The sequence below is a fragment of the Echinops telfairi genome, unplaced genomic scaffold (genome assembly GCF_000313985.2).
Source record: "Echinops telfairi isolate 266 unplaced genomic scaffold, ASM31398v2 ScPeMD7_70;HRSCAF=299, whole genome shotgun sequence".
Classification (NCBI taxonomy): Eukaryota; Metazoa; Chordata; class Mammalia; order Afrosoricida; family Tenrecidae; genus Echinops; species Echinops telfairi.
Window position 1 is genome coordinate 7,630,553 of NW_022103968.1, and position 14,193 is coordinate 7,644,745.

The 14,193-nt window shown below is 49.4% G+C and overlaps 1 protein-coding gene across 1 annotated transcript in view; it reads right to left on the reverse strand.

Annotated features, from left to right (window-relative positions):
- LOC101644335 (deleted in malignant brain tumors 1 protein) overlaps window positions 1–14,193 on the reverse strand; it is a 93,031-nt gene that overhangs the window by 15,701 nt on the left and 63,137 nt on the right. The window contains exons 14-17 of the mRNA XM_045291394.1: window positions 13,739–14,050; window positions 10,514–10,828; window positions 6,974–7,288; window positions 2,738–2,841 (exon numbers count right to left, since the gene is read on the reverse strand). Of these exons, the coding sequence (XP_045147329.1) occupies window positions 2,738–2,841; window positions 6,974–7,288; window positions 10,514–10,828; window positions 13,739–14,050 (1,046 nt within the window). The remainder of the gene's footprint in view (window positions 1–2,737; window positions 2,842–6,973; window positions 7,289–10,513; window positions 10,829–13,738; window positions 14,051–14,193) is intronic.

Sequence of the window (14,193 nt, forward strand, 5' to 3'; positions counted from 1 at the left end):
ATCTCCGTCTTCTTCCTCATCTCCTCCTCCTCCTCCATCAGTTTCATCTCCGTCTTCTTCCTCATCTCCTCCTCCTCCTCCATCAGTTTCATCTCTGTCTTCTTCCTCATCTTCTCCTTTGCCTTCTTTTTCTCCATCATCATCTTCATCTCCTTCTCCTTCCTCTTCATCATGTGCATTTCCACCTTCCTCTTTTCCCTCCTCTTCTCCTTCACTATTTTCTCCGTCTTCTTTTCTTTCTCGTTTTCCTCCTCCTTCTGCAGCTTCTCCCTTATCACCTCCTTCCTCTCCTTCATCATCCTTTTCCCCGTGGTCTCCATCTCCTCCTCTTTCATGATTTTCATCTCCATCTCCTCCTTCATATTCTTCTTCCTCATCTCCTCCTCCTCCTCCTTCATCATCATCTTCTCCTTCCCCTTCTCCTCCTTCTTTGCCATTGTCTGCGCCATCTTCTTTCTCGTGTTCTTTTCCTCCTCCTCCTCCTTTCTCCCTTTCTCCTCCTTCTCCTCCATGGCCCCTTTCTTCTCCCTCTCCATCTTCTTTATCATCATCATCATCATCATCATCATCATCATCATCATCATCTTTATGGTGGTTGTCATTTTCTCCTGGGAAACCAGAAGAGAAGTGTTTAGCCTTGGTGTGTAAGTCCTTGTTACTTGAAACAAGGGGGTTACTTGAAAAGTCACTGCAGCATTACTGCAAAGGGCAGAGAGCATACCTGGAGAAGAAGCTGTTTTGTCTGAAGTGGACGTTGTATCTGCAAATAAAGAAGAACCACACTCAAATCGAGTGGAGAGCAGATGCACTGTTTTCGTTTGCCTGACAGTGTAGCTACAATGGCCCTTAAGAAATCAGTGGTTGAAACAGAAGAGAGAGTGGGTAGAACTGACCCAACAGCAACCTGGTTTCAGTGTGTACCTGGGAGCATGCTGGCTGCGTTGAAGTCTAGCTGAAGACAATGCAGATGCCTCCAAGCAGGGAGTGGTGTGGGGCCCCCCAGCCTGACCTTTCATGGGCACATCAGCTTAAGACCAAAGCCACACACCCTAGTAGAGGCATCACCTCCATGTCTAAAAATGAACAAAAGGAACATGGGCGCAATTTCTAGTGAAAAAGACACTTGGGCTTATACTGTAGGCAAAATGTTCGTTTGTCAATAGAAGAAGGGGAGTTGGTCATATTTAATCTTAGCAATGATGAAACATACAACTTTCCTCTAGTTCTTAAATGCTCCCCCCACCCTGTACGCCCCCTGCCCACTATCATGATCCCAATTCTACCTTACAAATCTGGATAGACCAGAGGATGTACACTGGTACAGATAGGAACTGGAAATATAAGACCAGGGGTGAGAGGGTGGAGGGAAGGTGGGGTAGAAAGGGGGAACCTATTACAAGGGTCTACATATAACCTCCTCCCTGGGGGATGGATAAGAGAAAAGTGGGTGAAGGGATATGTCAGACAGTGTAAGACATGACATAATAACAATAATTTATAAATTATCAAGGGTTCATAAGGGATGGGGTAGCAGGGAGGGAGGGGAAAAATGAGGAGCTGATACCAAGGGCTCAAGTAGAAAGCAAATGTTTTGAGAACAATGATGGCAATAAATGTACAAATGTGCTTGACACAATGGATGGATTGTGATAAGAGTTGTATGAGCCCCTAATAAAATGATTAAAAAAAAAGAAATATGAGGCAGAAGAATATTACCTGAGGCAGCATGCTTTTCTGCAGAGTTTGAAGATGCACGTGTATATAGACCGAGAGGGCAGGTTAATGCATAGCAAGGGAAAGGATACCTGAGTGTCATTTGCCATTGAGATTGATTTTGTGGTCAAACTGGCTGCCAAGTGGACTCGTTCTCTCAATCGGGTTGCTGTGGGTTGCCATAGAGTTGATTCTGACCCATGGCCACCCCATGTGAGCAGAGGAGAACTACTCCATAGGGCTGCCAAGGCCATTACCTCCTAGAAACAGATCGATCGCCTAGCTTCTGAGGCATTTCTGGATGAGTTTGGACTGTCAGTCTTTTGGTTAGTGGTTACGTGCTTAATTATTTGCACCACCCAAGAGAAGTCCATCACAGCAATGTACACAGCAGCACAATGTGAGACTCCGTTTTTTGATGGAAGGTCACGTCTGCAGAGAGTGACGAGGAATCCACACCCAGCAAGAAGAAGGGTCACAGGGCCTGGCCCCAGACCATCATGAGAAAGCCAAGTTGGTGACAAAGCAACTTACATTCATGTTTTGGTTTCCCAGTGAGTACAGAAGTTATGTTCATTTGATCCCTTGTCTGCTAGGTCTACGATAGCCTTTTGAAAAATTGTCGGGAGGCCCTATCACATGAACTGAGCACGCACACTGTTGGGATATGGGCTAGCGTCAAATCCTCAATTTGGGAAGAATGCAATTTCGGTGAGGTGCAATAAGTTGACAAAAAATAAAATGAGGTAGGCCTGTCCTAGTGAGCAGAACTTCCAGGTTCCTCTTTTCACGGAAGCTTATGTGAGGCCAAATTTCTTATCAAGCAGCCTAATTTGCCGAGGAGAGTTCCAAGAAGGGACCTTTAATGGGACAGCACAGAGCACTTTACCTGGGGCGGGGGTCACGGCTGCTGACACCGAAGCTGCAGCTGAAAAAAAATAAAAAATGAAAAAGGCATCAGTTAGACAGCTGCGTGTGGCACACGTGTTTCTAGAAGGTGAGGAGATGGCAAGGTGGCCCTCACTGAGCAGTAGGACTGGCCAGCCACGGTGTCCTGCTGTCCAGGCAAGCCTTCTTCCCGTGCCCCCCAGGTCTCCCAGCCTCTGAGCTCCAGTCCTCTCGCCTCACCTTCAGAGGTGGAGAAGGTAACATGTTCAGAAGGCCACAGTCCACGGCTCTCCACCGTGTGTGGCCAATCTCAGAGTCTATAAATGGAGGATTCCCACCCCTTCCCCTTCTAACCACCAGACCAGCACTTTGAGGCTGTTAGTCAGTCCTCGGGAGAAAGAGGAGATTTTCTACTCCTAGAAGGATTTACAAGCTTGAAAAGCCCAGGGAGCACTGCTACTCTGCCCTGCAGTCATTCTGAGTGAATCTCTGGTTTGGAATTTAGTTTCTGTCTATCTTTTCCTCTTCCAGCTGGTGGGAGGCAGAGGAATTGCAGACTGGAACCTCCCCTACGTGGGCTGTTCCAAGAGGAAGACGAAGAAGACGGGAAGGGGCCAACGAGCCCCTCTGGCTCTTGTTCTGAAATGTAACCTGTAGCTGTAGCTCGGCTTTATAAGCAACAAAGGCCATACTTTGCCATTCTAGTTGCTGACTCGGATGCCTTATTTCTCCATTAGTATTAAAAGAGAGAGAATCACTTAAGTATTTAGAAATGACCTTTACCAGGTAAAGGGGCCACTTTTACACCAACTGGAGCAAGGAAGAGGGTCCTCTTTGTTGGCCCCAAACCAACTCACCAGTAAGACACTCTATTTGCTAGGTTCTTGAGCCCAGTCACTCCAGAAACTCCTGAGATAGTGTGAAGCATCTTTCCCTAGAAACTATTCCACAAGAAGTGGGTTCCTTGCTATCTTAGTCAACTATGCACCCACACTGCCTGGGTCCAGAGCTCAGCAGCTGGCCCATTTTCACCAGGGCTGCTGGAATATCTAAGGAGGACCCGGTACAGCCATCCTGGCAACACTCATTTGTAAGTCTCTGGGAGAAATTCCTTCCATGGACTTGAGTGGGCAATTACATTAGACCGGTCATGCAAATGATTAATTACTCATTGATTTTGTACGCTTGACTGTGCTCCACTGAATAGGTTGAACACACTTTCCTCTTGGCTTGTGCATTTAGCTGTGTCCCCAGAATTCATTCACTATTGGGGGACCTATGGATGCCCTTTATGAATCAACTCCATGTAAGTGTATTCAATAGATTATTAAAAGTCAAAGAATTTGACCAGGACATGAACAGTTGCTTAATGAACTCATCGGCAAGCCAAATACAATCATTTATAATAACATGGAACCCAAAATGGCATTAAAATGATCTTCTGACGTGGTTTCAGCAATATTTGAAGATGCTGGAAACCAGAAAAGGCAATATCGATCAACTCCTACTACATTGTTTTATCGGCTTGTTTTCTTCCCTCTGTGTGGTAGCTAGATAATTCTATGTCAAATTGAAGATGTAGAAAAGTGTAAGGGTGGAATTCAACCTGCTGTCAGGTCACAGGCTGGCGCTGCCTCCTTGGGGATGTGCCTTCTCCAAGGGAGGACCTGGACTCTCCCTGCCCCTCCGAGAGCTACTGGAGCCTGGCTGCAAGGCCTCTGCTCCCACTGGCCGGGCTTTCCTCCAGTCTGCATCCTTGCATGTGGCTGCGTGAGTCCAAAGAGGGACTGATGGACTAGTATCTGATTTATGGACTTGATTTGGACTGGGCTGGGATGACATTTCTTGATATATAGTTACTTCTTAATATAAAATGTTTTCATCTACATAGATGAGTATCTCTGGATTTGTTTCTCTAGTCAGCCCAGCCTAACACACTCTGTCTCCACTGCACAAACACCAGGGGCTTTATTGACTTAATGCACAAATATTGACCGATCATCTACCATGTGACAGTCAACTGTACTCAGCACTCAGGTAAAACAATCAACAATCTAGATATAGTGCCGTTCTTATGGAGTGAACCATGCCTTAGGGAAGACAGATAGGATCAAATGAATACACAATCCATGCAAATTTGCCACCTTGACAGTGTGGTGAGGGAGGGATGCATGACACGGAGGGCGCGGGGGACCTCCAACGAAATGACGCCACAGGGCCAAGCCCGCCCCTCTCCATTCTGCCCCTCCCCCTCCTGCCTGGCCCAGAGTCTGGGGTAGACCAGACGCTGGACTCAGAGACGGTGACAAGTGCCTGCCCACGGGCATGACAACAGCCATGCGGTGGTCCTATTTGGCTGCATTCAAAGCGCCACGGGCAGAGGACATCACCGAGTAAGGGAGTCACTTCTGCCAAAGTCGATGTTACGACTGAAGACAAAACACAAAGGAACATTGGTCACCTTTTAAACTTATTTCTGGTGACACACAGTTCTGTCTTTACAGCCTTACTCGCCAGGCTTTGTTATGGAAAACATTTGAGCAGGAGGCCTGGTTATTTCCTGCTCTTCCACTAATCCCCTATCGAAAAAAGAAGTTGATGTACACAAGTTAAAAACACATGAAATGCTAAAAATGAAAACATCCCCTCAACGAAACATGTTTCCTGTCTCTTTTAAGCAAAAGAGAGTGGACATATTTTCCCCGGTACACTTCTGAGGAAGGGCCCTGTTGTCCAGGGTTGTAAGACAGAGATGTGTCACAGCATCTGGAGGTAAGTGTTCATTCTTGCTCCATATCACGGCCTTTAAAAGGCTGGCAACTTGTCGATTTATTTATTGAGCTCTCAGTGGCCCTTAAAGGTGGTGCTGTGGGTAAGCACTGGGCTGCTAACCTCAAGGTGGGCAGTTCGAACCCACCAGCCATTCTATGGGAGAAAGATGAGACTCCTGTAAAGATCTACACTCTTAAAAACACTCTGTAGGAACAGTTCTATTCTGCCTTACACGGTTGCTATGAGTTGGAGTCAACTAAGTGGCAGTTGTGTGTGTGTGTGTGCGCGTGCGCATGCACGTGCGCATGCATGCACTATTATTGAGGAAGCAGAGGCTTTGAGAGGCACAGCAACTTGTCCATCATTGCAGACATGGTTAAGGTGGTAGCCAGAACTGGGCTCCAAGTTCTCTGGCCCCAAATGCAGGGATGCTGCATTTTGCTCAAATGTTTCAATGGCCACAGGATTCAGAGAAGCGTTGTGCTAAACCTCATGAAAAATGGTCCTTGACTGCAGGACTCCTCCGAGCCTTTACTGAGCTAGTAGCCTGTGAATTCTCAAGAGAGGAAGATGGGATTTCCCCAACTCGTTTAGCTATGCAGTCCTTTTAATTTAGGATGAGTGTACCGCACCGTGAAATACGTTTACGAGATGCGGAACTCTGTTATGCTCTGAAGTCCTGTGACTTAAGTAACAGCAGAGTTTACGGAATACCCACATGTGTGGGCACTAGTGGGCATGTGAGCGAGGCCGTGTCGTTATGAACAGATTCAGAGACCAAAGAGGAAGGGAGTAAACCCGGTGCCCTGTATCTGGAAGCCGTGTGATTTCTGTCTGCTACATTTACCCTTTCAGCCAATGAAGCTGTGAGTATCTTGTATTCGTTTGCTACAGGCTTGAAATTTAACTGCATATGAAATATAAACTCGAACCCTGACTGTATTCAAGGCAATCTATAACACGAAAGGCCTACCGTAAGCAAGCAAACACGTGTAATTACCAGGTGAAGAGGTCACTTCTGTGGCGGCTGCTGAAAGTGCCAAATAAAAGACAATATAAGAAAACATCCAAACAAAAATCCTACCCACACACCCGTGCAGGGTTGTCCTATATGTCTAAATGTGTCTTTACAAAAAGAGGAAAGCCCTCAACGAGCTGCTTTGACACAGTGGCCGCAGCAGTGGCTCAAGCATAGGAACATGGTGCAGATGGCGCAGGACAGGGCAGGGGGTCACTATGAGTCAGAGCTGCCTCCATGACACCTAACAACCACAGCATTCCATGGCCAAGCCTGGGACCTACGTATGTGCTTGGAGAATGTCAACAGGATCCAAGAAAAGGAGACTGGGCGATCTACTTCTACAAATCAGTCAGTCCAAACCCTACAGAGTACATCAGTTGGACTGCAGCCAAGCACAAGGGTGGTCTATTGCTGGGCAGCTTTTAATTTCTTCCTGTTGTACCTGGGCCCCCATGCGTTAGGGCTAACTCAACAGCAGCCAGCAACAATGGAACCCTGATGTCTTCACACTCATCTCCAGGCCCCCTCCAAGAGTTACAGTTCTGGCAGCACCCTCAGGAGAAGTCCGAGAGCAAGTACCTGCGCAAATGACCCCGGCATCTTCCTGATGGCCGCAATTGTGGATGGACAAGCCCCGATGTTGGCACTGGCCCAGCGTGTTCTCGGTGCCTTGGCACTGCACGTCATCCAGCAAGATGCTCCCTACACCGGCCCCAAAGTGGCCATTCCCCAGGGCACTGATGCCCGCCCCGCAGTCCAGCTGCCGGCACACGACGTGGGCAGCACTGGTGGTCCAGAGGTCATCACACACGGTTCCCCAAGCTCCGTCATGGTAGACTTCAACTCGCCCTTCGCACCGGCTGCTCCCATCCACCAATCTGATGACAGGCAAGTCTGGAGAAGACCCAGAGATGATGTGAACGTGGTTAGCGCTCCTGGGAGGTAATTTCTACTGGGACTTATCCTCAGTGCCTCATAGTCATCTAATCTGGTGTCAATTTAAGGATGAAGAGTGTAGGGGTGGAGTCTAGGCTGTCAATCTGGAGATAGACAATGAGACTTCTGTGGGCATGGCCTTCTCCTGAGAATTCTGGGAAATCTGGTACTTCCTTCTTAGAGGCGGAAGACACCTCTCTCTCTCTCTGCTACTCCCTGGGAGACATCGTAGAAGGAAAGCCACCTGGAAGCAACCAGACCTCAGAAGCAGGAGAAGCCACAGAGAGACCCCTGTCAGCACTGAGATGCTTACAACGCCACTGGACCCAAAGACTTTCTACCCACTGGCCTGTGATCTTCTGCATTGGCGTCATTGCATGTGTATCGTGAGTCTGAGGAGGACTTTATAGATTGATTTCAGAAATCTGGGCTAATATCGGACTTAAGGACTTGAGCTGGGCTGTTTTCTCAGTGTTCGATTGCTCTTGTATATAAATCTCTTCTTATACACATATGTGTGTCCATGGACTTGTTTCTCAAGTCTACCCAGACTCACACACCAACCTTGAATTCCAGTACACTGGAAACTCTTACCTTGTGTTCTAGGTGCCATAGGAAGAAGTCAAATTAGTGCTTACAATTGCAGGGGCCAGCTTTACCGTACAGGCACGGATTGTGACCATTTTCCCTCATTATTCCCATCTTTGATAATGTGGGAAATTGCAAGGTCAAGGATATATCTTTATTTCAGAGCCAAGTCATCCAAAGGATAGACATCAGTCTAGGAATGTGTGTAAGGCAGCTTCTCATGAATTACTTATTTTAGGACAAATTTGCCCAGGGGCCCATGTTCAAAATTACAGCATTTTTTCCAGATCCAGAGCCTGGACCAGTGACTGGTTTGGCTTGATGAGTGGACATGGAGGTAGGTCTGTATCTCCTCCGGCCCGGCGGTGCTGGGCTGCTAACTTCAAGGTTAGTGGTTTCAGACCGCCAGCCACTGCGTGGGAGAAGGACGAGCCCTCTGCTCCCATAGAGACTTGCTGCTTCAGAAGCAAGTTCTGCAGGTTTGCCGGGAGTCAGAATCAGGCAGTGAGTTTTTGTCTGTTTTGGGATAAGCCTGGATCCAGGTGACCACCATTAACTGTAATGTCAGGGAAACCACTAGAAAGATTCAATAACCACCAAGGGGGCGCGGGGTGGTGGTGGTGAAAGGCTTACCAACTGTCAGAGCCATTTCTGCCGATTCTGGGGCAACTCCAGCAGCTATGAGAGAAAACCCAGGTAGCAGGTTAGTGCAGGTGAGTATTGCCCAAAGGGCTCATGGGAAATGAGTTGAGGGGACAGATGGATTGCAGTTGAGTGGACAGATGGATTGCATCTGTGCAGGATCCCCTCTCCAGTTCAGAACATTCTAGCAAACATCACACCATCACAGGAGGATCAGAATTTCTGAAGGCTGAGCACCGACCAGGCAGCCTCTCTGAATCTCACTCCACCCGATGGCATTGGCAACCTCAGGGGTAGATCCTGATTTATCGGCACTAATTGGAAGCCTCTACTTCAGTGGGTCTCAGGCTTCCTGATGCCGTGACCCTTTCATACAGGTCCTCATGTGGGGGTGACCCCCAACCCTAAAATTATTTTCGTTGCTACTTCATCACTGCCATTTTGCTACTGTTATGAATTGGGCGATCCCAGTGAAAGGGTCACTGACCCCCCAAAAGGGTCGTGACCCACAGTTTGAGAACCACTGCTCTATGTGAACCTGTCCTGAAGGAGCCCTCAACAGCCCCTCAGACGCTCGGAGGCTATAACGAGGGGTGTTTGGTCCCATCTTGACTCAGTAGATCTCATCCTGTGAAATGACAGCTTGTTCTAAGCAGCAAATGGTAAATATTCAATATAAACAACTGTCCAATTCATTGCCATCCAGTTGATGCTAACTTATGCATAACAACCCTATTTAGGGCTTCCAAGAGTGCACGTAGGGGAGTAGTCAGTTATCTTTCTCTGAACTGCTAATCTGACGGTCAGCAGCCTAACGCCTAACCCACAGTGCAATGAGCCACGTTCACTCTGGATGCCCTCCTCCTGTCTTCATCTCCTAGGAGTCCCAGTAGCATCATGGCTGTGCGTTGGGTTGCTAACTGCAAAGCCGGCTGTTCAAAACCACCAGCTGCTCTGAGGAAGAGAGACGGGGTTTCTATTTCCAGAAAGAGTTACAGGCTCAGAAACTCACAGGGGCCATGCTACCCTGCCCTATAGGATGGCTCTGCTCGAGCACTGACTGCATGGCAGCGAGTGAGTCTGTAGGTCGGATCCCTGCTTGGCGCAGATGCAACCAAGCGCTTTGCTGACCCCAGCCCAGCGGCATCGCAGAAGAGGGCCTGACCATGGACGTTCCAAAGGCCAGAGCCACTGAAAACCCAGTGAAACCGAGATCTCTGCTGAGCTTCCTGCTCACCGTGAATGGGGACTGGCTCAAACTGGGTGGTCTTCACCCCCATCCACGTTGTCTCCTGGGTCAAGCTCAGCAAGGATGCGGGAGCCATGCTATTTAGTAACAAAATGGTGTTTGAGAGATTTCTTCTTACTCTCTTTCCATAAAACTCTCCCTAGAGACAGGAGACTGGAGACGTTCAGCACCCCGGGAGAGTAGTCAACAATGGCTCGCTTGGGAAATACCATATATCCTCGAGTATAAGCTGAGGTTTTCAGCACATTTTTAATGCAGTTTTGGTGGTAAAATTAGGTGCCTCAGCTGATATTTGAGTCGGCTTATACTCGAGTATATATGGCACCTTCGTGGGAAATTTACAAATGGAGACGGATGGAAAACCCATCCTTAGAAATTCAGAGCCAGGCCATGGCAGGGGCACAGGTGGGGGTTAGGACGACATCTGCTCTCGTCTCATCTCAGGCCCAGGGAAGTGGGCTGTGGCAGACAAGCTCCATCCGAGGACTCTTCTCACCTGGAACTAGACTGACTACTGTCCCGAGTTACCGGAGCCTGGAGGCTCCTGGAATGCCGAACTCCCATTGCTAAAAGCAGGTCCATTCCAGGTAACCAAGGACAAATTGCTCCCCCAGCTGGGTCCCCCAGGCCATTCAGTGATCATCTGCCTGGTGGGTTTGGCTCTGTCCCTTGCGATAGACACCTGATCCAGGGGCTCCAGGTACCTGAGCAGACGGCCCCGGCGTCCTCATGGTGCCCACAGTTGTGGACGAGGAGGCCCAGGTGGTGGCACTGCCCAAGGTTGCTTTCATTGCCAGTACACTGCACATTGTCGAGGATGATGGGGCCCGAGCCAGGGCCAAACAAACCGTTCCTTGGGGCTGCCAGGGCTGCCCCACAGTCCAGCTGCTGGCACACCACCTGGGCTGCGGCCAGGCCCCAGAGGTCGTCACACACAGTGCCCCAGGTGTCGTTGTGGCGGAGCTCCACGCGGCCCTCACACCTGCTCTTCCCATCGGCCAGCCTCACCTCGGGCAGATCTGCAGGGGCGAAGAGGCAAGCTAGGATGAGCCGGTTCCCTATCACCAACCGAGATGCCCTTCCAGGCAGACCGTGGTACCCAGGCCTGCCCTGACAGTTTGGGTAGCACGGCCCAAGGAGGTGACATGTACAGCAGAAGAGAGTCTCCGGGGTTTGTACCTGTGTCTGAAGTTTAGCACACACCTGATAATCTCTTCCCTCACTGGGCGGTTTCAACATGGACTGCAGACCACATGTTGGCTTGTAAAGGAGACCACCAGCTTGGGAAAGACGAAAACCCAGGGTCTGTGGTGACCCACAGTGACCTGGGGGGCAGCACAGGGCGGCCCCTAAGATTTCCAAGGTGGTGCTCTTTCTGGGAGCAGGTGGCCTCATCTTCCTCCCGTGTGGCAGCTGAAGGGTTTCACCCACTGACTGCTCAGCTAGCAGTTGGATGTTTTAACCTCCTGTGCCACTTGGGCTCCTGGAAAAGACGTATGCGGCTGACCCTTCCACAACACAGACTGGCACTGCCGGGGTTCATGTTTACACAGACCACCCCACCCCCCCTTGATGCTACCACGGTGAGCTCCATGCCACGTGAAGCTAATCCTCTCTGTGAGCAGCTTGCCTCTCCAGTAACTCCCTCATACAGTGACGTGAGTGCCACCAGCCTTTAAGTGGGCACTTGCAACGCCCGAGCTCCTGGCCACAGCAGCACGGAGAAAAAAATCCGCCTCGCAGCGGACCCAAGCCGTTCACACCCCTGCTGTTGGAGGCCCAGCTGTGGGTGATAGGTGGACTTGTAACTGTTCGGGAGGCTGGGGCCCCTGACCCCCAGGTGGTTTAGAGGTCAACTTCACACTTCAGAAGAACTGGCTTTCTTTCTGGTGCTGTTTCCCTAAAAGTTAATTCAAATGAGGCTTGGGAGTTTGGACCATTTCTAGCTCAGGTCGCACAAAGAATAGAGTGACATTCTCCAGGCAAAATCATTTTAGTCTACTGAAATGAAAAACAGATACAATCAAAACCAAAATGGAACCAAATATTTACTGGGGAGAATGATGGAGGCGGTTGGGGGGTGGTGTTGGTGATGGTGTGGGGCGGAGAACCAAGCAGGGGAAGATAGGTCATCATTTCTGCAAGGTGGTAAGGGATTGACCGAAGGCAGTAAAGAAGAATGCCAGACTCTGAGCCCTCAGAGACGGGAGCTGGTTCACGGGGCCCCTTTTACGAAGGGTTCACAAGGGCATGATGGGAAAAGCCTTAACAAAAAGGCTGAGGGTAGGATGTTGATGAGGGTAGATGGGCTGGGAGACTGTGGGAAAATGGCTTAGAACTTATTTAGGAGCATTTTAGCACTAAGAAGATACCTTTATCTATCCATCCATCCTACCATTCAACCATCCGTCCATCTGTCCATCCGTCCATCCGTCCATCCGTCCATCCCTCCATCCCAGCATCCATCACCCATATGCTTCTTCTTCTTCTTGCAGGGTTGGCTCTTCCCCGGAAAAGGCCCCTAAGCTAGAAGACCCATCCTATGGCTCGCCTGTAAGAATACAGCTTTTATCCCACAGGGCGGTTCTCGTACAAGAGAACCAGGGTCATGACAATAATGTTTGCTGCCCATCTGCTAGCCATAGACGGCTGGACTCTAGCCCCAGAAAAACAATGGCAACATGTAAGAATATGAACAGTACCTATTGGGTGTAACTGGTGTGCATGCTCCCCAGGAGTCGAAGACACTATACATGGCCAAGAGGAAAAAAAAAAGAACACTCACTGTGAGTACATTGCAAACAAACACAACGGACTTTCATTGTCTTCTCAATTACCATCTAAGTCACATAAATGAGTATGTCTCTTAAACAACCCTATCTGATCGCTAGTCAAATAATTACCTTTTACATTGTGGATGTCGCTTTGAAGGTGTGTGTGTTCTTTTGATTAAAGATAGGAAACTCAAAGAAACAAGATTCATCTTGGGGTGATAAGGATACAATCCCACTAAGCACAGGACATCTTGTCTGCACTCTGGGGCTCTGGTGAAGCTGCAGGCTGGTGAGAAGCTCCTGTCACAGGCTCCCCTGCTCCCGCCGCTCTGACCCTCCCTGCTGCCATTGCCTCTGAGGTGCCAGTCACTGTGCTGGGCCAGGAGCTGGCGCTGTTGAGCTGTTCTGAGATGCAGCTCTTTGAAAGGGTCCCACACCAACCTGTTACTGTCAAGACCGCCTCTCTCTGAAGGGATGAAAAGGGGCCCTGGGTCTTCGCCTTCCGGGAGACGTGGAGCTCAGGGCTCTCTCAAGGGAAGTTAAGGCTTGTCAGGGATGGTCAAAGTGAGGGGTGGCATGGGGGTGCGGTGGTCCCTATACTAGACAGCTAGTCACCACTCAATAGATAAGACGGGCATGAACTCACAGGTGCCTGGAGGTCCAGCAGTATAGGACATCCTATGTGCGGCACAGAGAAAACAGGTGGCTTCATGATAGAAACCAGGATGATTAAGTAGTTCAGTCTTTTCATTACCAACTTATTTTCTGCTTTGAATTATTTGGTGATAACATGTGTTTTAAGTAATGGAAGCCATGCTGAAACCGAGGGAAACAATGGAGGTAATACGAATTTTGATGCAATTATATGAGACACATGTGTCCCAAGTGGACTCTACTGGTAGGACTAGTGGACAGATGTTGGTTTCTTCAGATTCACATAGTTCTACTGTCCCCATCAGTTCTACTACAACTGGGATGGCAGCTTCCCAAGAAACCCAACAGGCTGAAAATGTAGGCGTGTGTTGTATGTCTCACGGTCACAAAGGGTTAAAGATATGCTGACTCAGTTGAAATGTGATACATTTCAGAAGGTGAGCTGGCCCTTCTAGGCTGGCCTGGCATGCCCATGGCAGGTCCAGGAGGTGCTGCACTCACCTGAACAGATGACACCAGCATCTTCCTGGTGCCCACAGTTGTGGTTGAACCAGCCATCATGTGGGCATTGCTCTATGGAGGACTCCTTTCCTGTGCAGTTGACATTATCCAGGAGGATGTGCCCGGTCCCGGGGCTGAAACTTGCTCCCGGGAGGGCAGAAACAGCTAGGCCACAACCCAGCTGCCTGCAGACCACGTGGGCATCCTGGATGGACCAGTTGTCATCACACACGGTGCCCCAAGTGTCGGCGTGGTAGACCTCCACTCGGCCCTCACATCTGTTGGATCCATTGGCCAGCCGCAGGCCCAGACCTGGGTGGACATTCCAGAGAAGAACCTCCGTGAAGACTCCTCTGGAACGGACACCAGACAAGCCCTCTCTTCCCTGGACGTTCTACACGGATAATGAAGATGAACAAGCCGACTTCTCCCTTCACTTTCTCTTTGTTTTGGGC